A 24,525-nucleotide genomic window follows, 5' to 3' on the forward strand; every position below is an offset into this window, starting at 1 on the left:
GGTTCCTCTTAAGGTTGTTTATACTAGGAAGATATATGCTCAAGTGTGACAACATCATCACCCTTAATGACTGCACTGCAGCTGGCAGTAAGATAGCACTTGAATAACTAATCAAAAAGGTGCCATCATTTGTTATTTATTTAAATTTATTTGAATGAACCGTTTACATCAAAGGAGGTGGCACACAATCTGAAGACTAAAAGAAAATAGGACGTCTATATGTGTCTAATATTCATTATGTGGTTATGGTGTTGAAGGTCTTACCAAGCCAGTCTGACACAAAATGAGACCAAAAGCCACTTATTTCCACAAGAAGAAGAAGCTATTTTATAGGCGACCAGCCACAGACCTATTTCCTGTTGCCTGTCAGAAACCATGGAGATTATCTTGCTATTTTTCACTGCTTCAAACAAAACCTTTAAAAAGCAGATACTGTGAATATTTTTCAAAGCAGAAGTCTTTGAACAGTTTGTTGTGCAACAATAAAGTTGTAGATATGATTCTGAAGCTTGTGGCCAGAAAAGTGTCCCATAGATAGTGGACTTATCATGGTGTGTGGATGAAGAACCTGAGGCTGTTGCTGTGTGCTTGACTAAACAGGTCATATTTATTAGCAGGGTTTTGTCCTCTGCTGCTAGTATTCAAATTTCTCCAGGGCAATGTCTTTCTTCCATTCTCCCTTATCTTCTCTACTTAAAGACAACTTTCTTAACCGTCATTTAGAGCTCCTTCCTCGAGTTGTGTTCTTGTGCATGATTATAGAGTAGTCTGCCTCAGTTCAATACACTTTAGCTGGAAATGTGAGGAGAGGCTCTTGTTTCTTGCTGGTGGAAATCCATGTGGATGCACTTTCCAACTTTGTGCTTTTCTCATTATTGGGAGCCTTCTGAGAAAATGTCTTATTTGTAAGTGAAATCAGTTATTTTTCCTCCCGTTCTGGTATATTGCCCTTGGCAGGAAGTTAATATTCTGTAGAAAACAATGTTTCCCTGAACATGTATTCATGCCACTGTGTTATGATCCCAGGCCCAATCTTGTGAACTTATATGGTGTAGTCTTAATTTAGACAATGCCCAATTCTTCAGTACTTGGTAAAGTTAATTCTGTCTGCATCACTGGAGCCAAATAACTGTGTCAGTTTACCACAGTGGCTGATTTAACAATGCACTTTTTTCTTTAACTAACTTTTTTCTGGAAACCATGTGACCATGTGATCTCCCTATTGGCTTTTGCTACTGATGATGAGTCCTAATTAGAAACATGATCGTTTGCTTTGGATCTGTGGATAAAAGTCTCTATGAATAAACATTTATAACTCAAAACTTAAAAACCGAATTAATTTATTGTTAAAATCATAAAATCACTCACTTTCATTAACCACTTTATCCTGGTAGCAGAGGATCTGGGGACTATCCCAGGAACTCTGGGACTGAGGCAGTAATATACCCTTGACCAGATGCCAGTCAGTCGCAAGGCACCATATACAGTATACACACATTCACACACTCATTCACACTTAGAGCCAAGAAGACTGAAGGTGCTAGCCGATGTGCCTCCACTGCTGCTACATAATAGTTATAATAAAAATATTTTGACCATCCAGGAAGACATTTGATATCGGGTGCTCAAAGTGTGCAAACAGTGACCTCATATTATCTCCATAAATACTTAAAGAAAACAGTTAAATATATAGTCAGATCTGACAACGTCTAATTTAGTGGCTTTGTCCCTGCTTCTACTTTACATTTTGTTAACCCCACTGCTGGAGATTCATGCCATTTCATGCCACTCCCTGTTCTAAATGACAGGATGCACACTCTAACTGCAGAATTTGTGAAAGTGAAAACCACTGTAACACACGTGACTTTTTTTTTTTTTATGTTTCCATTATAAATTAGGCTTTACTTTAAAATTACGTTATAAATTAAAGCCTTGAGCACCTGTGACTGAAGCTGGAGTGGACAGGAATATCTCAAATCTGGTGTTTTGAGTGCCTGTTATAAAGCCATTGTGGTTCATGTGGTGGTCATAAAAGAGCCCACAAAACATCCTGTTCTCCTAGTAAAGCCACATCCTAGCATTACAAGGCTTTCAAGTTGTCTAATGACGTTCTACTAGTATAGATCTACACATTTACTAAAGAGAGTCTTTAATTTGTGACTTCTAGAGAAATGATGTGGTATAAGAGATCAACCAGACCTTACCGTTTAGACTAAAATGCTATTTTATTACGCTTACGAACTTCCTGGAAAGCACTGTTGCAATTAGGATTAGTGCGATGTCATATCCTGTGCAAATGGTGCCAAAATCTGCTACCCTTATAGCAGGCATTTTGTGTTGCTTATCAATCTTCCGTTCCTTCTTAATCATTGTCTCTGTGTCTTCATTGTCTCAGGAAGAATGGGTCAAGGCCACTGATTAATTCTAGCTGCTCTCTCGCTCTCCATGGTCTCGGCCTAATTAGTTCTATAATGAGTGACCCTTGCTGAGGATTGACATAGCTTGCCTCGCTGAAGAGGGACACTCCATAACAATCCAAACAAGGAAAGACAGCAAACAGAGATTGCTCTTTCCTTCTGTTTCTCTCCCTCTCGGTCTGGATCGGAGTGCTCTGTCCTTGTTCAGACTGTATTTTTAGCCTGGCTGATGTTCCCCAGATACTGTGCAGCCCCCTTTCCATGATGTGGAGCTTGATGACAGGCTTTTTTTTGAAGATTGTTTTGCTGCCCCTGTTACCTGATTAATATATTGAAATTAAATATAAATGAAGTGTTCATTTTGTATAAAATCATCCAGTTGTCACATTTAAATGGACCACATTTTAATGTTTTTTTTTTCAGTTATTGCAGTCTCATAAACCGAGATGTATGAATGTGTTTAGGTAAATATATTATTAATGTTTATATTTCAGGAGATATTATATCACCACCATGCTTTGCCAGAGCTACATCTCATTTTCTTCCTTCCCTTCTAAATTTCCTTCTTTCTTTCTTTCTTTTTTTTTTTAAATTTGCTTTTCTTATTATTTTTACTAAAATATTTTGCATGTTGCCAGCAGACACCAGTGGCAGATAAAGAAAGTGATTAAGGTGTGTGTCTGTTCATGTACCAGCAAAGACTCTGGCTCTTATGCACCTATATTTTATTATAGCATTTGCTTAGGGTATTTGTAGCTTCCACATAACATTAATTAAGATTAGATTTAGGTTTGGGTTTTAATTAAGCAGGTTTATGTACACGTTATCATTTTTAGAAAAAGTTTGATCATTCACGTGACTGGAGATTCATCTTGCTAAATTGGGTGCAGGGAATTTTCATTGCTAAAGAAGTATTCTTTTTGGGATTTAGACCATTAGCACTTCTTTAAGAATGATAACGAAAGCTCAAACTGTCTACAGTCTTGTGCCAAAAAACAATAATTGAGTTCGGCTTTACAGTAAATCTAGCTTTTGATACCGTTGTGTTTGCAAACCTGTTTTTTTGTTAGAAGCCTGATTGAGATGTTTGGGCAAGTCCTTTGAGCAAGTTTCAGGATGTAGGAAGTTGGTCTGATTTTGTCTTCATACAGTTTTTAACTTGACAGTCATTTAATAATGTGTTATCTGTCAATAGAGAATAGGATGCTGTGAAACAGGTCCTGAGGACAAACCTGACTTATGCTTACATTATAAGACAGTTAGTTCCAGTCCACCAAGAGTGCTTATAAGAGTATTTATATTTCAGTGTTTGTATCACGCTCCATGTCTGTGTAAAATTACACTTCTTGCAACAATCCCACTAAAGCCATTAATACTTAGTGAGATAATCTGTGAACACGGCATGCAATATATTTTCCATGAGTAAAACTTGCTTGAAATATGAAAGCTGGTTAGATGAAGATGAACATAGTGAAGAGTTGCCAGACTCGGTGGAATCACATTTAACAGGAAAATACAAATGATTGTGAAATGGCTAGCCAGCTAACTATCAGTAGGTGTGTCTTTTTTGGATTCGATTTTCATTTGCAGAGCAAAAACTAAACAAAGAATTTGGCAATATTGTGTCAGTTATACAGTATATCTCAATATAAATATCTTATTCATAAAACTGTCATATAAAAGTAATATTGCACTTAAATTCCTGCTGTTACGCGGTTTGGCTGTAATTAGCTACATCGCTTTTTCTGCTGGCTCACGCCTACAGCCATATCACAGCTGTGCTGTTGTACTGTATGTCTGCACTCTTGTTTGTGCGATATTGCTTAATTATAAATGAGCATTGCTGTAAACCTTTCCAGGAAAAATGCAGTGTAGCATTACAAACATATGCAAAAATGTTACGCCTTTCACACAAACATACAAGGTGGCAATGTGTCCCTTAACTTACTGTGAGGATCCTTGAATATGATCAGATCTGATGTGATGAGACTTGGAAAAAAAATGAGAACAGCTTCCAATTCAATAATATTGATTTTAGTATTCATTATCTTCTGACATAGAAGGTAACATAACGGTTGATACTGACTTGACACCCTGGGGTGCCATTTAGATTAGATGTATTTTTAAATTCACTGACTGACACAACATAGATCTTGTGCATGTGAAGATCACAATTGATTAAAATCACTCCTCTGTGCATATGACACTGTTACTTAGAGGAAGTCAGTATCAGGAGCGAGTCCATGTTTAGAGTTGTGAAAAATGTAGTGCTTTTCTGCTAAGTATTGTCACAAATTCACAACCAGCACATGCTTTAAGTTTGAAGATTATATAGAACCATTTTCTTTGCAGAAATATAGGTGTGATGTAGAGGCTCTTGGGCAGTATACACAGGAAGGCAGTGTAATGAAGCTTTTGAAGTGGAAGGTCAGTCCTCAGCAGGGATCAAGAAGTGAGTAGGTGTGTTTAGCAGCAGCTACCGTGGGGCACTTATACTTTGCAGTATGTGAAACTGTTAGTAAATGGATAATGGAATTGCAGGATGGCTCCACTGTTGTAAATGAGACAGCTTTGTGGAGACATGCCCGTGTCACGTTGTTCTCTTTGTCAGGACGGATCACACCATCAAAACCTAACAACCACCAGGGAACATTTCTGTCCTTAAACCGTGTAAAGTAAGAACAAATAAAAAGAAAGAAAGAAAGAAAGAAAGAAAGAAATACATTTAAAATAAAATTATCTGTCTATATCTGTATATCATGTCTTATGCATCTGGAAAAAAAATATTTATTATAAATATCAGATTGCTTGTCGATGGCCAGATGCTACCTTGAGAAATATTTCATTATTGAAATGGCGTTTATTCTTCTAAGCACAGCGGATGATCACATCATGACCTAGCTTGTAGTTTGCGAAGCAGATTCATTAGTCATTGAAGTTGTGATTTAAGATTTGGCGGCAAAGAACATGACCGCTTCCTTTCTCACACTCTCAGTTTCTCTCTCAGCAGCTCATTAAGGATAAAGTTAGCAAGTCTGGACTGCTTTCATTTAATTTATTACGCGGAGTATTGCATAATGCAGATTTATTCGCAGCTTTCCTGGTGGATTGCACAGTCGTCTTAATCAGCCTCATGGTTTGTGGTTTTTTGCAAGTGCTGTATCGTAGAAACAGGTGTGTGTACGTGTGAGAGAATGAGTCAGTGAGTGCATTTTAAATGAGTCGGATTTGTTTAAAATGCATTTTAATTGAGTCGGGTTTGTTTTGGCAAATGGAAGTTGGGGTTTTATTGATTTTTAGAGCGCTGACGCCTCTATGCTTTACAAGTGACTCTACACACTCATTTTTTTTTAAAGACAGAATTCCTGCCTCTAAATAGTTCTAAATCGCCTTAAAATAAAGGCATACATTAAAAGAGAGCTTGTGTTGAAATTAAGAACTACTTTTTGAGGGTTTAAGTAGATGTTTAAGCTGGATTTTAGTTGATTGATAGAAAGATGAACTGGGTCATAAAAGAGAGAGAGAGAGAGAGAGTTAGACTGGTAGTGTAATTACCTCACCGAGTTACAGAGGTATTCTTAGCCCTCCTTCAGTGGAGACTCTCTAATTAGCAGCAAATTAACAGATGCTCAACAGAGAGAAGGTGCAGACCTCATTTTGGAGGAAACCCTAGAGGAAGTGAGGCCTAGTTCTGCACTCATCCTCTCCAGAGCGGTACTCTGTACTGTATGAGGAGAGCGACCCTATATACACAGCTGCTCAAGGTCACTGCTCTTTAACACTGATATCCTGCAACTGTTTTATAAATATACAATAGACTCTTTTACCAACAAGTGCTTCAGGTTTGAATTTCGATTTGCATTAGGAGGAATAGGAACAGATACAGAGCTGTTGTTTCCACTAACTGACCGGCCACAACTGAAACCTAGACACAGCCACAGCTAAACACACACGCACACACACACACGCACACACACACACGCACACACACACGCACACACATGCACACATTGTAACCAGAGACATGAAGCCACGACATAACATAAGGTCTGACTCAGAAGTGCTATACAAGTGAAAGCAGTCAGTCAAGCTAGAAATAAAGCAGACTTTATTTGCAAAGACAAGTCATGTAATACATACTGTATATCTGCAAGGCATCTAGTTCTGTATCAATATATACAATTAAACTGCATAATATTTGCACTTGCTGACTCAGTGTAATTACATATAATCTCTAATATTATTTGAATCAGAAATTTCTCCATGCAGTTTTTTTTTAATGGTGATGCAATTTGTCTTGCGTCCAAATCAACCATGGCTGTAACGTTTAGTCTAATTTCTCATGACATTCAGTGCACATGAAAGAAAATTTGTGGGGTATTTTTTTATGTCTATTTGGTATGAAAGAGTAGTAATAGTGTCATGATAAACCTAGACAGTTTTTAATAGACCAAGAGTTTTCTTGTGATGGACTCATTTTGATGCCTCACTAACTGACTGATCAAAGCTCACAAAATGTCACTGTGGTATTTTTGACGCATGTTTTTTTAAGAAACAAGAAGCTACTGGAAAATGTTAGTTAATATCAGACACAATTATGGACAGACAGGGAAGGTTGTCAAAAAAAAGTCTTAAGGATTGATATAAAAATGCACACTATTTGAAAATGTACAGTTTTTTATTTTATGTAGTTTATAAAATAGAATAAACTTTTTTATTTACAGTTTATGTAGCAGTTGGTCATGAGAGAAGTTCAGAAAATTATTGATCATGAGAAGAGAGTGTGTATACTGTAGGCTGAAGTTGTCTTGCTTTATTCCTGTCATCTTTTTTTTTACAACCTACATCCCAAGAACATACCTAGATCACAGTTCTGACTAATGACTTAAGTAATTTTTTTTTAAGTATCTCTCTCCCTCAAATAGAATATTTGTACCATAACAGTTGAAATGCTAATTACTCTAAACTTTAAAATCACATTAAGGTGGTGGAAGTGTATTGGCTTATGCTGGTGATGTTGTGGATCTGTACTTAATACTTAAAAGGGATATCAAAATATCCATTTATCCATGCATCCATCCATCTATGCGTCTTCTATTCCGCTTATCTTGCACAGAGCCTGGAACATACCTCGGGGATAAAGGCCATGAAGCAGGGGACACCCTGGCTGGGGTGCTAACCTATCACAGTTTAGTCTCTCACACACACCCATTTACACCCTCAGCCTACAGTGAATGTCTTTGGACTGGGGGAGGCAGAGGAAATCCCCAAAGCACAGGGTGAAGATGCAAACACCACACACTCAGAGCAGAGGTGGAAATACTCCAGAGGTGTGAACATGCTAACGTGCTAACCACTAAATATTTAAAATAATACTCACGAGCGGAAACTGATACAATAGTGAGTCTGGCATCTGTAATTAAATATCTAACACTTTGATGACACTCAAGTGTCCGTTCAGCTACTGAGTACAGATTAACATGGCACATGTGATTTCTTTTCATGCTTTTGACCTTTTTGTCAAACACGCACATATGATCATGTGTACGCTTAATTAATTTTCACAGATCTACAGTCATGGTTGAACCAGCACTTGTTTTATGTATATATTTAAAAAAATAAAAAGACCAAATGCTGTAAATGTCAAGATATATATATATATAGTGTGTGTGTGTGTGTGTGTGTGTGTGTGTGTGTGTGTGTGTGTGTGTGTGTGTGTATATATATGTGTGCGTGTGCGTGCGTGCGTGCGTGCGTGCGTGTGTGTGTACACACAGGTTAAATGGACAATAGATGTTAAATGGACAGTCTGCCTGCAGATATGCCTTTTGTTGTTTTGTTTTCCCCCCTTGTAACAGATATATTTTTAATCACAATTTTAACAGCTGCTTAAATAATTAAACATGCCAGTCCATCTCATCCGTCACTTCAGGGTGAAATTAGGTCTTTTGAGTTATGTGCTCTGTTTCATTGTTGAGTTTTTGAGTGAAACGGTACATGCAGCGATGACTCTCTCTCCTCGGATTTATTTTATACATTTAGTCAGTGTTTGTTTAGGGAGTTTAATGTTTGGTACATAATAATAAACATTGGTTTTATGATTAATTGGTTACTTGTCACTGTACAGTGGCATCATTTGGGTAGATTTTACAGTCGCTTTATGGTCTATGGTTCTAGTGAATGATCAGGAAGATACATGAAATAAGATCTGTTCGTGAATATAAAGTTTATTTTAGTTTAGAAGTTGATTCTTAGCAGTCCAGTTGAAGCATTAGTATTTGATCTTAAACAGCTTAATATAGTAAAAGTAAAAGTATAAGCAAAAACCATCCAGGGTTCATTTTGTAATTGTCATGAGCATAAAGCAAGTGATCTTGTGAATTAATATATAAAGCTTTTGTGTGAACCTTTTCCCTTCAGTGTAGCATTTGTTGGAAAGTTTATTAAAAGTATTTACACATAACCATTTGCTCGTTTTGTTTATGCTCGGCTATTAAAATCTTTGCAAGTATCATTTGCATTTTTAATACTTAAGCACCTTTTGATTTATATTGTATGTGTAGCATATTCCATTTATATTTTTCTCTCTTGTGTGCTGTGTACTGGCAAAATAATTTCCTTCAGGATTAATAAAGGTCTTAATTATCTTATATTAATATTTGAATATTTTATAATGAATTAATCCTGATATTAAAATGTCTTGATGCTAGCATTTCTGTCTTGCTGAATAATGTCTATCTTCAGTTTGATTAGACAGCTTGCTTTCATCTGAGTGTATTGTGCAATAGTTGTATATTTTTTTAAACCCTGTGGGCTGACAAGATCCAGTTTGAGACCCACATCTTGGAAAGAAGTGAAAGTTCTTGTAGTTTTGGGTAGGCTTGTGTGAGTGGGCGGCGGCGGTTGTTAGTCCAGTGTTTGGGAAAACTTTGTACAAGGGCTTGGCTTGTGCTCTTTAATTCTTATACACACATTCACTGTGCTGGGGATAGTCTTTGACAAACATAGAGACAAAATTAATAATGTAATGTAGCTAGTTGTTTCTGAACAGAAAGATGTGCCTCCAGGTTCTTTAAATCCCTGACACACTTAAACACAAACCAGTTGCACAGATGTACAGGTGGAACACAAGCGCCACTGGTGTCTGCTGTCTTACTGTCCATATTTAGTGTACCCAATTTTAACTGTCTCCCTGACCCTGACTAATAGCAAGGTTGTGTTTTTTTGTCCATATATAGCTGTGTAGTCTTTTTTGTGTGTGTGTGTGTGTGTGTGTGTGTGTGTGTGTGTGTGTGTGTGTGTGTGTGTGTGTGTGTGTGTGTGTGTGTGTGTGTGTGTGTGTGTGTGTGAGAGAGAGAGAGAGAGAGAGAGAGAGAGAGAGAGAAAAGCCTGCTCAGGCACCCCTGGGAATTGTGCCGTCTTCTCTTCTGTTACTTTTCCCGACTTTCCCCATATTTACTACTCAAGTTGCAGTCCCTTTGCTCCTGGGACTAGTTCCCTGGATCAGACCAGAGTTCTGAATCGAGTGAAGAAACAGATTAAGTTCTATTTTTAAGACTCACTAAGCTGGAGTTGCATTAGGCCATTGCTTCTAGGAGCATGGTTTTGTTATGGTGTGCAGAGCCGATCGGCCCTACACCCTCACTACGCAAATTGCGTAGGGCCCTGCAAATTATGCAAGGCCCCGCCTCCCCATGCCTCATTTTACACCGCGTGTTAATATTTACTGTGTAGATGACAATATGAAGCGGAGATATCCATCTGGCCATGAAAAGAGAAAAAAGAAACAAAATGAGAGTGAAATGCGAGAACAGCAATCAGGTAAACTCATGTTCTCTTCGAGTTTGATGTCAACAAGAGCAAATAACAGTAAAGTTGATGTGATTCTGTCTTTAGTCTCTGTCTGACTAGCTACATTAGTTGTGCAGTGCTGCCAGACACGAAAAGAACTGACACGAAGACCTACGGCAAGATTACAGATTCCAAAATGGTTGAATACCGAGTATATATTATAAAATATTCCATTCAATAAAGATTTGTTTATACCTCATTCAAATCTGTATTGTTTTACTCTTTGACCAAGATGGAGCAAATTTTTTGGAGCAAACTCACGGGTCATTTAGGAGGGCCCCTTAGCAGAATTTTGCTTAGGGCCCCAGGGAGGTCAGGATCGGCTCTGATGGTGTGGATTTAATTCTGAAAAGTTTTATAATTTTGTAGCAAGAAGAGATTGAACTGAAACTGATCCATGGTGTGACTTGGACATGGCACAGTTTACTTAAAAATCTAGATTTTGTGTAATGCGCTCTTGTGGCTGAGTTGTCATAACCTTGATCTCCAGTGGTTGCTACTCTGCTATGCTTCAGTATGGTGAATGCAATATTTACAAGCTATACATTTCAATAAACTAATTAAAGTATAGGAATATAACAAAATCCAGGCTTTCAGGCAAACAGGACATCAGCTGGTGAATGTAGTCTATTGAAGTATTTCAAACTTGAACACATAGATCAGTACACATCTCTCTAAAATCAGGATTAACATTCATACAACTGTACATTCATACTGGATATAAAGGTTTACTGTTCGTGACTATGCATCAATACAGTGGCAAGGCATTCTGGGGTTTGTAGTATTAGCGGAGCATGCGGCTAGCCTGCTGTAATGCACATTTGATATGATCTCGCGGGCCAAATATAATTACACCGGCCAGAGTTTGACACCCCTGATCTACAAGCTTGACAGTGATGTATTTTTCTGCTTGTCACTGTTTGACTTAAAGCAACTTGAACTATGTTGTTTACATGATGTACATGAAGTAACTGCTTTCTGTTTGATGTGTATAATTTCACTGTCTCATTGTTGTCTTTTCCTGTCCTCTTTCAGCCTGAAAACCTTCAGAAGACATGGCTGAGGGAGTTCTATCAGGTAAGTGGCCAACGTTGCTCTTTTACAATTTTGTATTGAACCTTAAACAAAGGAATGGAACAAGGCCATGACCTATAGCCTAGTAAACTGGGCTGCTTCCAGTCAAACTTTTCACACGTATGACCTTATACATGGTAGTGCTAACCTCATGGTTGGCTCAAGGGGATGAGATCAAGTATGTGAAAAAAGTTAGTTTTTTTAGGGTCATGCACAAGAGTGTATCAGAACCAGCCATAACTGTGTCTGCAGTCTGATTGCACAGATAGGTGCTTCAAATGTGTTGTTCAAACATGAGTACCACATGCATCTTGCAGGTTCTCTCTCTCTCTCTCTCTCTCTCTCTCTCTCTCTCTCTCTCTCTCTCTCTCTCTCTCTCTCTCTCTCTCTCTCTCTCTCTCCCACACACGCGCACACACACCGCCTTTGATCTGGTAGCAAGCGTTAAAAAAAAAACCACAGCTTTTTCCATTGCCTGCTGGGGGAAGTTGGTTGCAAGAGAGAGTTTTGTATGAGTGTAACAGGATCTGATCTGATCAAAATAATCTATGTTTTTTAAAGAAAAGTACAATTGCAGCTTGTAGATGTTTTTTGTGCTGACATGAAAACTGGGTCTTGTGAAGATGTTTCATAATAATATTACCACTGTGTTATGCTTAGTTTTCTTACTCTAACAACTACATAAAGTGATAATAATAATAATAATAATAATAATAATAATAACACTACTATTAACAATACTATTAACAATAATAATAACAATAATAATGATAATAATAATAATAATAATAATAATAATAATAATTATTATTATTATTATTATTATTATTATTATTATCATTATTATACAACTACTATTAAAAACATTAACAGCAATTAGAACTAATTTATTACAAATAAGGTAAATTAAATTTTGCTAACTGTGATGTTCAAAATTGTTCACAGAGCACAGGGTCAGACTTGATACAGAACAGAGAGGGTTCAAAGCCTTGCTCAAGAGGCACCATACCAGCTTTCCAGTGGTGGGAAACTTGACCTTCTGATCAGTAACCCCCAGAGTCTTGCCAGTTGAGCTACCACTCGATGCTAAGCAGTCTAAAGCTCCATATTTTCCCTTGATAATAAATCTCATTTTCACTAGCATTTGAGATAATGTTCCAGAGCTTTAATTTTCCTTCAGATTATTTGTTTTAGTAAGAAACGAAATTGACTGTGCCACCTTTGAAATAGGCTAAGGTTTTCTGCAGGAGTGAAACAGGTTTTCTTGACCTTTCTGCTGCTTCACAGCTGGATTTCAACATGTGTGTGAAAAATGGTGTGAAAGCAAAGTCACAGCCTGCCGTAGAACTACACCATGATCTGATGTAACGGTGTAAAAGCTGTTCTCTGTCCAGCTTATACTCTCATTTACACTTTACATAGAGGTGCCAGTTAACTGTAAGAGCTTGACTGAGCAGTATAAGTGACCATCACCAAGCAGATATTACTTCTATATAGCAGTGACATTATGTACACTCACTAACCGTTATCCACCTGGCATGTGTATAGTTAGCAACAGATTGATGGAACAGCTTGATCAGAACCAGTTTCTCAGTCCAGCAGTGACGTTGACTGCAGCTCTGCAGTGTGCACCTGTATAGGTGCTTTACCTGAGGTCAATGTTAATGTGGACAGGAAGGTGTGTCTAACACTCAGAATAATCAAATCAGTATTTGAGACTATTCTTGCTCCAGACGAAAGCTGTGCAGTTTACGGATAAGCCGAGCTGGATCGAGGCCTGTGCCTGCAGGATTTAGTGGTTTTGTCTTGTTAAGTGAGACGCTCTGTAATGACAAACATGATTCCTGCCACAGTGCATTTGCATATTATGAAAGGCAACACTTTTATAACTAGTAACCTCAGTCACCACATTATTTGCATATCAATCGCACTGAAATTTGTTTTCTACTCTCCATAAACTGATTTCCACACTTGATCCGATCGCCGATCACATCGACTGGATAAACGAGAGAAAACTCGAGAAACTTGACTATTTAGATTCAAAGTAATAATAACAAAAACTCGATTTAAAATATTAATTGAGGCAGTAAAAAGGTGAGCAATATAGAAGGTGAATATAAGACAGACGCTTGTAATTCTGTGTCCTATTCATGTTTTGCAATGCTTTTATTTTATTCTTCACAAATAAAATAAAAGCAATTTCAAACACTGCCAACAAAATGGATTTTTCTACAGTTTTCTGTGGGAAAAAAATGATCGTTAACTACAAAAATCTGCATCGATTAATTCCACCATGATTTCTTACTGACACGCTCCAACTTAGCTCAGGACTCAAAGAAAATCTTGAGTTTCCACTTTTAATTATGACTTTGTGGTGGAGTTCATGTGCATTCAAGGGATAAATATGATCTTTTTAACTTGACTTTCCCTGACCAAGAGAACAGGTCAGGACACCAGACAGTGAAGGTGGTACAAATATCATAGCCACATTTTAAAATTCTTTCATGAATATTCATTTTATGATAATTCTGATTAGCAGTACTAAGAAGCACAATAGTTTTCCATTTTATTGTATCAGAGAATGAGTGGCATCTGTTTTTTTCTAGACTCTTACAGCAGATCTATGTTGTTTTATGCCTGGCTGTTGGTTGGCTTTCACACATTTTTTCCACACATGTGTTAATCCAGCTGTGAAGCAGAGTAAAGGTCACCAAAAGTGACTTTACTCCTGTAGAGCTTCTGTTATCTGCCTCCACTTACAAAACAAAGCTGTAGAGAGTATGACAGATTCTGCAAGATCACAACATTTCAGTGCTGAACATCAAGAGAGCTTTTAAATTATAATTATAATATGCTAAGGTTCTATTTGTGAGGAACTTAAATAAATAATGCTAGCAATAGCTCCTTAGCTAGCGCAAATGTGGTCTCAGTTCCGGATTCTCTGACTTTGTCTTTGAAGGTTTGTTAAGAGTTTTGTAGAAAGCAACAGGCTTCAGTGTGGGTTACAGATTTTACCCTTTGTGTGGGGTTCAGGTAAGCATTCATTAAACAGATTATAACTTTATCTCACAAACTAATGACACATTCATTGTTAAATGTGATCTATAGCTGCTAGAGTCTTTAGCTGCTATAGTTAACATCATCTTTTAAAAACAATGAAGACATGGAGCTGAATGTTGTTCTGAGCTGTTTTGCATATTACACGACCTACACCAACTAGATACCAGTCCATAGTGAGAGATTTATTTATGTAAGTGAAGCGTACAAGATAGGGACACAATTGTTGTCAGTGAGATCTGAATGAGATATTTGATATATGTAAGTCCATGAGTTCTTAATATTGTTTTTTTGTGTTTGTGTTTATTAAGGAACTTGTATAATGATCAGGTCTTTGTGTGAGTGTGTGTGAGAGTGAGTGAGACTGAGTGTGTGTGAGTGAGTGAGGTGAACAAGTGAAGTGTACAAGATAGGGACACAATTGTCAGTGAGGTCTGAATAATATTGGCTTTTTTGTGTTTATTAAGGAACCTGTTTATTAACCAGGTCTGTGTATGTGTGTGAGTGAGTGAGTGAGTGAGTGAGTGAGTGAGTGAGTGAGTGAGGTGAGTGAGGTGAGTGAGTGAGGTGAGTGAGGTGAGTGAGGTGAGTGAGGTGAGTGAGGTGAGTGAGGTGAGTGAGGTGAGTGAGTGAGTGAGTGAGTGAGTGAGTGAGGTGAGTGAGGTGAGTGAGTGAGGTGAGTGAGTGAGGTGAGTGAGTGAGGTGAGTGAGTGAATGAGGTAGGTGAGTGAGTGAGTTAAACAGGTGTCAGTGAGTGTGTGTGAGTGAGTGAGTGAGTTGGAATCATTGCAGGTCCTGTTGAATTGAGTTTAGAGCTGCCTGCATCTCTCCTTATCTCTCCTTATCTCTTATCTCTCTCTCTGTATGTGTACATGTACACGTTCATGATGGTTGAATCAGATTTTCTTCTTTTTAAGTCATATATCTCAAAGGACACCAAATGATAGTTACTCCTTAGCACACATAGAGATCTGTAAACAAAGAAGTGACAAGCAGGGGAGGCAGGCTGAGGAGGGTGCAATTATAGAAGTGATATCCATCACAATAAATTTGGCCATGCGGTCAACCGTTTTTATTTACTTTGGATCAAGTAGCACACTGTCCTCAAACATATCCACCATCTGTGTGTGTGTGTGTGTGTGTGTGTGTGTGTGTGTGTGTGTGTGTGTGTGTGTGTGTGTGTGTGTGTGTGTGTGTTGCCCTGAGAGAAAGTAAATACAAAATTCTTCTCCTGGTTCTACCCAGCTTCTGCTGATAGATGTTCCTCACTGTTTTGCTGTTACTTGACTTTAAAGCTGGTCTGTACCAGTCTTATAGCGAACACTAGCCACTTTACCAGTCTAATAACTAATGCTTGCATCTTTACCAGTCTAATACTTTAGCTAAACCTAGCATTTGTACCAGTCTAATAGCTAATGCTAGCAACTTTGCAAGTCAAATATTTTAGCTAACACTGGCATATTTACCAGTCTCATAGCTAACACTGGCATATTTACCAGTCTCATAGCTAACACTGGCATATTTACCAGTCTCATAGCTAACACTGGCATATTTACCAGTCTCATAGCTAACACTGGCATATTTACCAGTCTCATAGCTAACACTGGCATATTTACCAGTCTCATAGCTAACACTGGCATATTTACCAGTCTAATAGCTAACACTGGCATATTTACCAGTCTAATAGCTAACACTGGCATATTTACCAGTCTCATAGCTAACACTGGCATATTTACCAGTCTCATAGCTAACACTGGCATATTTACCAGTCTCATAGCTAACACTGGCATATTTACCAGTCTCATAGCTAACACTGGCATATTTACCAGTCTAATAGCTAACACTGGCATATTTACCAGTCTAATACCTATTGAACTGCTGATTAATAACAATTTAATAACAGCTGAACAGCCAATATCAATATTTTTATTCTGTTATTCTACTCTAATGATGGCAGTCTTGTCTTACAGCATGAGAAATATCACCTATATGTAGTTATACATTTCAGTAAGCCTTCAGGGTAGGATAGTATTAAGTCCTTTACTCTTTACTCAGGGACTAATATAACCACATGTAGTTTAACACTGAGCAAACGTATTGCTGCTATTAAAAAACCTGTAATGTGATGGAGGTGAGAGAAATGGTGGGTGTTTTGGAATGAAAGTGTGCAGTGATTTGTGTGTGCGTGTGCTTGTGTGTGTGTGTGTGTGTGTGTGTGTGTGTGTGTGTGTGTGTGTGTGCCCATGTGCCCATGTGCCCATGCTGTTAAGATAGATCGGGGAAGGCCTGTATTTACTAGGCCTCACAAGCATGACGTCATGGAAATCTCACAATCTGTCACTTTCATTCTCTCTCTCTCTCTCTCTGTTGACGAGAACACCATGGGTGACTGGTAAATCTCTAAACTATGATCATGCTGAAAGCGTATGTTTGGACATATAAAATGGCACTTTCTCTCCATAGCTCAGCTCCTAAGCTTATGTGTGCAGCTTAGATATAGAACCTTAAACACTGAAAGAAATGTAATAAGAGCTGAGATTGTGGTTTAGCTTTTTATCTCATATAAAGCTGGATCTTCTTGTTACAATACAAAGGAGCACAGCGTGCTTATAATAATTCTGTGACAAAGTATCTTGGTTTTTCCATTCATGCACAAGTTTGATATGTGGTTGATTTAAGGTCAGGGTAATTTACTGTGTGAGCATGCCACCAAATAGAGCTTTTACACTAGAGGAAGCAGCTCAGCAAATTCCTCATGATGCTGCATGTTGTTGCATTTCCACTGCCGGGTGAATCAGGTATAGCTTGTTGCTTTATCTTTGTAATTGATACATTTTAACTAAATTGTATATTTATGTTTAATTATCACAATTATGTTTGTTCATAGGTCTAGCTTGCTCATTTTCAGGTCTTCACTGCCTTATTCAGTTAGATTAAGCAAGTGCTAACTAGCTGACTAGTTGCTTCTATTGCATCATTTCTAATTGTGTTGACGATTTTTGCAGATCTGTGGGATTTGTTTTTCACTGTCCCTGACTGCTAAATCCCCTCTTTTCTAATCCCCTGGTTTAGACAGTTGACTGATAATAGAATCATCTGGAATAATAATCTCTCTGGTTGAAATCACTAAATATCAGCACACACAAATTTTCAGTAGTGTGGAAATTAATTTATTTATTAACTTTTTTATTTCTTTGATTTTTTCGTAATTGCACATATTTAACTGTCAAGGTACAATATTTTAAACCTTATATGCAAAAGCTTATTTTATTCAGTTCTAAAGCTCACATGGATTCTCACATAGAAAAGATAACATGATAACAAAAATGTTAACAAGAGAAAAGATCAACATTAGGAACATGCAATGGACTTATGGTGTTTGTTCAATATTGTACAAGATTTTTGAAGAAAAAAAATCTGCTATTTAATGTTCAGACTAAAATGACAGTGATGGTAAAAAGAAATAAAAAATAAAACAAGAAAAAACAGTCCTGGACATATTTATGAATTTGGGGCAAATGACAAATGTGCTGATGAAATTTTTGCAGTGTGTCAGGGTGTATAGGGGAAGGTGGAGGTGGAGGTGGAAGTGGTGAAAAAGGGGTTGATGATCTGTTCCTAATCCCCCGGGGCTGTTTACCCTAGTGTGAAATTATAGATCTTCAGCAGCATCTTGTATCTATTGACAATAGGTATGCGCATAGCATCATATTTATATTTATATTTAATTAAATTTTATTTATAAAGCACATTTAAAATCAGCCTGAGCTGTACATAGAGTTAGAAGAAAATGGGAAAAAAGAACATAAATATAAAAGAACATGTACAAATGACCAATAATTAAAAGCACAGGAAAAGAGGTGTGTTTTTAAATTCAGCAAACATAGAAGCACTTCTGACTGGTGGAGGCAAGCTATTCCACAGCTTATCATATTACATAATTTATCACAATTTTAACATTATATAATCATGTTGTTTAGCTCTAACTAAAAGTTAACTGTTTAGTTGTTTCTTCTGAATACAGCTGGGAGTGTGACCTAGAATATTAAATCAGTGTATATGCATGCTTTTCATAATACTTCCCTCTGTGTGTGTGTGTGTGTGTGTGTGTGTGTGTGTGTGTGTGTGTGTGTGCTTTATTCTATTACTTTGAGTTTCTTAGGGATGATGGTGTGTGTGCTGTGTATCTTGCAGGTTGATTATAGGTTGTACGTTTAAATCAGAGCATATGCGCTTGTAGTGTGTGTGTATGTGTAGTACTGTATATGTATGTGTTATGCTGAGTTTTCCAGTACCTCGGTTCCTGAATAATTTTTTAGGATAGCATGATTTGTATTTGCTTTGGAATAATTACATCGTTGAGAGGCTTATCTTGGATCTTTCACTTGATTTGAATATGAAAAATCTTAAAAACATACTGTAGGAGGTCATGGACTTTGAAAGAGATCTGCATAATTCCACCATTCCTGAGGTCAGTACTAGTGCACACACACAAGTGATTTACATTCATGGTTTATATTTTTATTAGGAATTTATGCAAATATCATTCAAACCCAGCATGCACCTGTGGGTTTACAAAGTTTTCCATGAATCAGAAGATCCAATGATGAAAGTAAAAACATAATCAATGTTTATCATGACTTTAAAACTCTTTTGCTGTAATGTGTCTGATTCTGTAAACTCCACTCACTGCACTAGTGATTGATGTGCCCAGTGTTGCCAGATTAGTCACCTCTTTAACAACCTGAACCAGAAGAAAATGGCCTTGTGCTGGTATAATTTGTCAGTGCAATTCATGGCTGATTTTCAGTGAGCTGGAGGTGGGGTTTAAACTCATTACTTTAGGAATATATACCATGTCTTGCAAAAGTACGCTGAAATTTTATTCTGATTGGTATTTTTCTTTAAAACACTGAAACTCAAAATCAGTTATTGGAAACTGACATTGTGTTAAAAAAAATTATTTAAGTATATTGCTTGTGTAAGTATTCAAACCATGTGCTATGGAAGCTACCAGGTTACACAGATGAAATTGCCTTAACAAGAGCACAATTACTTGACACATGGCATCCTCCTGTGAATAGTTAAACATGCAATCACAATTTTTGGATAAATAACCCACTGTTGAAGGATCACTGGTCTGGATGCTAACTTAAAGGAAAATGAAGACCAAAGAGCATTCCACAGATGTTATAGAGAAAATAATAAAAATGTGTAGATTAGGGAAAGGATACAAAATAATATCCAAATGTTTGGATATCTAAAATAATACCCAAATGTAGTACAGTGGCCCTATTGAGAATCCATAGCACTATTTCTGTGGTACTATTTGAAAATTGCAGCATACAAGTGTAACCCAACCAATCTTAAAAAAAAAAAAAACCTGTACAAAATCTGCCAAGAAGAATGGACCAAAATCCCTTTATCACTGTGTTATTATTTAGCAGGAGTGACAGAACATAGAACATGTTACTGATGTGATTGAGCATATTATTGTAGTGATCTAGTTTTTTGTCCACTTTTTTCTTTAGTATGTATTTATTATTATTATGCACAGATAACAAAAGGTAAAGGTTTTTATTATTTTTATTTTTTTCACTTTTAATAGAAAAACAAACACAAACAAACCAAAGTATTAATTTAAATAGTTTTTGATATACTGATGCAGCAGGTATCCTTGCCACCTCCCAACTCCAGGGTCCCAAGTATAATCCCAAGCTTGTGTTACTGTGTGCAGATCTTCTACACGTTTGGGTGGGTTTTATTCAGGTTCTCTGGGGGTTCCTTCTAGCTTTGAAGTGTGAATATGTGTGGATCAGGTGCTTTGTGTTTGACTAGTGTTCCATCCAGTGTTCCATCCTTCCTCACACCTGCCCCTTTTCCACCAAAGCAGTTTGAGTGCTGGTTTGGAGCGAGAGCCTAATTTAGATCCAGTTTTTATCTCTGTTAGATAATGTACCTTAAGTATACTAAAGTTTAATACACATTTACTTTACCGCAACATGATCAGTTATCAGCGCACATGATAGTAGGTAGCTACATGCTAAGGCTAACTTTTTTCTGTGTTAATAATAAAATAAATTTATGTACTTTCTCGATTACAACCTCCATTTATACAGATTACACGGAGCTGCACGTACACTTTGGATTCGCTGCGTTTGGATGCCAATGTAGGTTCACAAAGCCATGAGCATTAACAGTAAAGCCACATCCACCATTGTTGATGTATTTGTGTTTGCCGCTGCTGCGTTAACATTGCTGGGACACGTGACACGTATACAGTGACGTCAGACTGTGATGGCTCTTTAACCGATGGAAAGGCAAACCGGTTCTTAGAAGGTTCGCCAGTGGAACCAACTTTGAACTAGCACCCACGTTCTTTTTGGTGGAAAAGGGGCAGTACTAGTGTTCCTGGGATCCACCAAAACCTGGACCAGGAGAAAGTGGTTACTTTGATAATAGTGACTGAATGAGAACTGCTTTGTGATTAGTGTAGTTGATATCTCTGTTTTATACCCTGCTTCACGCTATGCGCTAGCAGCTAGACAGTAAGCTTCACCAGATGTTTATGGACTTCTGACCATAACACTTACATCTGCTTTTTGAATATTAAAGTCTAGATGTAATTCCTGTTATAATAATCTCTACTCTTCTGGGAAGCTTTCCACTAGATTTTGGAGTGTGTCTGTGGAGATTTGTGCTTATTCAGCCAGAGGATTAGTGAGATCACACACTGGTGTCAGGTGATGGGGTCTGGAGTGCAGTCAGTGTTCCAGTTTATCCCAGAGGTGTTCAGTGGGGTTGAGGTCAGAGCTCTGTGGAGGACACTTGAGTTCTTCTATGCCAGTGACATACATCGTTGGTTAAGGTGTTGGTCTGCCATCATAGTTGTTAAGATGTTAACAATCCACCAAGCTGCCACTGCTGGGACCATGAGCAAGGCCATTAATCCTCAGTTGCTCATAGTATAAAATGTAAGTCACTCTGGAATGTAAGTCACATACATGACCATAATGGTCAGGTGTCCACATGCTTTTGGCCGTGTAGTGTATTTTATTTGTAATGTTCCCAGTATTTGTACTGTGTAGTGTATTTTATTTATACTGTGCACGGTATTTATACTAGATTAATTTTATGCAGTGATGTTATTTACCTTTGGTGGGATTTTTGCATGTGATGTCCCTTGAGATTTGGTTGCTAATCCAGTGGGAAATTTATGGTATGAATATTCTGTATGTCATACGTATTTGACTGTTTGCCAGTTTAACAGATGATGTGTCTAGTCCTCAGTGTAAGCCGTAATTAGTAAAAGTACACAGGGATACTAGTATAAATATTATCAAGGCAAAGGAAGAAACCTCTCCTCTTCAGCAAACATTCATACGGTCCTGTATCCGTGATCTCCTTGAAGACACACTCTTGCAAGTACTTTTCCAAGTGCAAACAGAAAACCCGACTGACGACATTTATGATGCGTCACTGCATCATTTTATATTTCACTCCACAGAAATGAATTGTGTATCTACAGTCAGTTGTATGGGAATGCGTTGGGAATCAGAGAGAGTGTGCCTTCCTTACATTCAGCTTATCAGGTCAATTCAGTTTAAAGCAAGTTTATTTGTATTGAGCCTTTAACAAAGGACACTGTTGCAAAGCAGATTCACAGAAATATAGAAAAGTCTTATATTTAAATTTATCTTTATCCCTAATGAGCAAGCCAGAGGCAGTGTTAAAACACGGAGATGATGATGATGAAAAATCGACAAGAACCAGATTAATGAGGGGAAACTATCCTCATCTCTCCTCAATGATCCTGTGAAGCATCAGAAAGTACAGATACACCCCAGAAGTGAAAAGTCATTTCTTATGTTGTTAGTTTGTTGTTGGACTTATACGGCCAAATGTGACGTCTAATGTGAATACACATCTAATTTGGAATGCCGAGAGCAACAGTTTTAAATTTCCAAGCTGGTCCAGTTTTTAGCCAATTGCTCACGGTAATCAGACACCTCCAGATTAAACATCAAGTTCAAACAAGTGCAAACAAGTGCACAGACTACAAGACTGCATTTTGGGAAGCTTGTGGTCCTAGAGATCGTTTTGGGTTCAATTCACTCCAGATGGTTTTCCTCATAGAGACCAAGTCTGGCCATGAGAGACTTGACCTTTGGTGAAATTTTCCCACCTTTAACTGTTTTGTGGTTTGGATTGTGAGCATGTACATGATAGTGGGGAAAAGTATGATTGCTCCATAATGCCATAACATTAATTTTGCTGTTTTTTTTTTTCAGTGCTTGCATTATGTTAAGTATTATTAATCTCAATTAAAAAAGCAACAGGACAATTTTTCTGATTTTCTGTTATATGATGTCTTCAAGTATCGTGATCAAAATATTGTCTGATTGTCCACTTTTAAACCCATGCCAGTATTGTGTGCATCATGTCACATTATCATTGTATAGCTTTGTTTAAGTTGTTCAGAGCTTATAACAAAAAATCTTCTGCTTAAGTTTTTATTTACCTTATGAATGTGTAAGATTACCCCATAATGCCATGCCATTATTTCAACTCCCATTTGCTGTTATGGACCTCAGCTTATTTAACATTAAACGCTTTATTTTCACATTGAAACTATTCAGCAGCGACTCCGGAGAGACTTTCACACATTGTGGGATGTGATCAGATTAACAGCAGGAGTTAATAAACAGTCTGACGCACAGCTCTCTGTGGCACCACACAGTGTAAGGGGAGTGAAAAGTGTTGACCTTCGTAGTGTGAGCTGAAAGCTGTGCAGATGTAATGCAGTCTGGGTCTAGTGCAGGTCATTGCACTAAGTGGCACACTGCAACCTGATGGAAAATCCATAGTGTTATTGCTCTACATTACCTTTATTTGATTTGCCTGTTAGTTGGAATCATGCAGGCTACGGGTGTGAGGCGACCTAAAAGCCTGTGTGTCCCCCGGATTTCAGGCTCCCATAACAATCACAAATCCTGAGTGACGCTCAGTCAAGCTGCACAGCATCCAGCACTCTGACCCCGAATGTGTGTGTGTGTGTGTGTGTGTGTGTGTGTGTGTGTGTGTGTGTGTGTGTGTGTGTGTGTGTGTGTGTGTGTGTGTGTGTGTGTGTGCTGTAATTCACTCCACTATGGATTTTCTGTTACAAGTCACGAGGAGGCTGCTGGAGTCACAAACAACACCAGTGTAATGTACAGCCATTGGGGGCAGACGTCTGTTCTCTTACTCACAATGCTGATGTTTATAGCGGAGTTGCTCTGTCTCTTTTTTATTTTTACTATTCTTTCTCTCTTTTACCTGTCTCTTACTCCACGTGTGCATGTGTGTGCGAGTGTTTGTGAGTGTGTGAGTTTGTGCTTGCATGAGTGTGTTTGTTTTTGTGTGTATGAGTCTGTAAGTGTGTTTGTGCGTGTATGAGTCTGTAAGTGTGTTTGTGTGTGTATGAGTCTGTAAGTGTGTTTGTGTGTATGAGTCTGTGTGTTTGTGCGTGTATGAGTCTGTAAGTGTGTTTGTGCGTGTATGAGTCTGTAAGTGTGTTTGTGCGTGTATGAGTCTGTGTGTTTTTGTGTGTATGAGTCTGTAAGTGTGTTTGTGCGTGTATAAGTCTGTGTGTTTTTGTGTGTATGAGTCTGTAAGTGTGTTTGTGCGTGTATAAGTCTGTGTGTTTTTGTGTGTATGAGTCTGTAAGTGTGTTTGTGCGTGTATGAGTCTGTGTGTTTTTGTGTGTATGAGTCTGTGTGTTTGTGTGTGTATGAGTCTGTAAGTGTGTTTGTGCGTGTATAAGTCTGTGTGTTTTTGTGTGTATGAGTCTGTAAGTGTGTTTGTGCGTGTATAAGTCTGTGTGTTTTTGTGTGTATGAGTCTGTAAGTGTGTTTGTGCGTGTATGAGTCTGTGTGTTTGTGCGTGTATGAGTCTGTAAGTGTGTTTGTGCGTGTATGAGTCTGTGTGTTTGTGCGTGTATGAGTCTGTAAGTGTGTTTGTGCGTGTATGAGTCTGTAAGTGTGTTTGTGCGTGTATGAGTCTGTAAGTATGTTTGTGTGTATGAGTCTGTAAGTGTGTTTGTGCGTGTATAAGTCTGTGTGTTTTTGTGTGTATGAGTCTGTAAGTG

General features: G+C 37.8%; 1 protein-coding gene across 6 annotated transcripts in view; it reads left to right on the forward strand.

The window, feature by feature from the left end:
* Positions 1-24,525, forward strand: part of LOC113660971 (inositol polyphosphate-5-phosphatase A) — a 140,425-nt gene that overhangs the window by 21,533 nt on the left and 94,367 nt on the right. For 5 of the 6 annotated variants that reach the window (XM_047812069.1, XM_047812068.1, XM_027174839.2 and 2 more), the window contains one exon: positions 11,304-11,345. In XM_047812069.1, the coding sequence (XP_047668025.1) occupies positions 11,304-11,345 (42 nt within the window). Of the gene's footprint in view, positions 1-11,303; positions 11,346-14,112; positions 14,376-24,525 lie in introns of those variants that run through there. The other variant, XM_047812070.1, reaches the window with a different exon arrangement.

Source organism: Tachysurus fulvidraco, chromosome 4 (assembly GCF_022655615.1).
Source record: "Tachysurus fulvidraco isolate hzauxx_2018 chromosome 4, HZAU_PFXX_2.0, whole genome shotgun sequence".
NCBI lineage: Eukaryota > Metazoa > Chordata > Actinopteri > Siluriformes > Bagridae > Tachysurus > Tachysurus fulvidraco.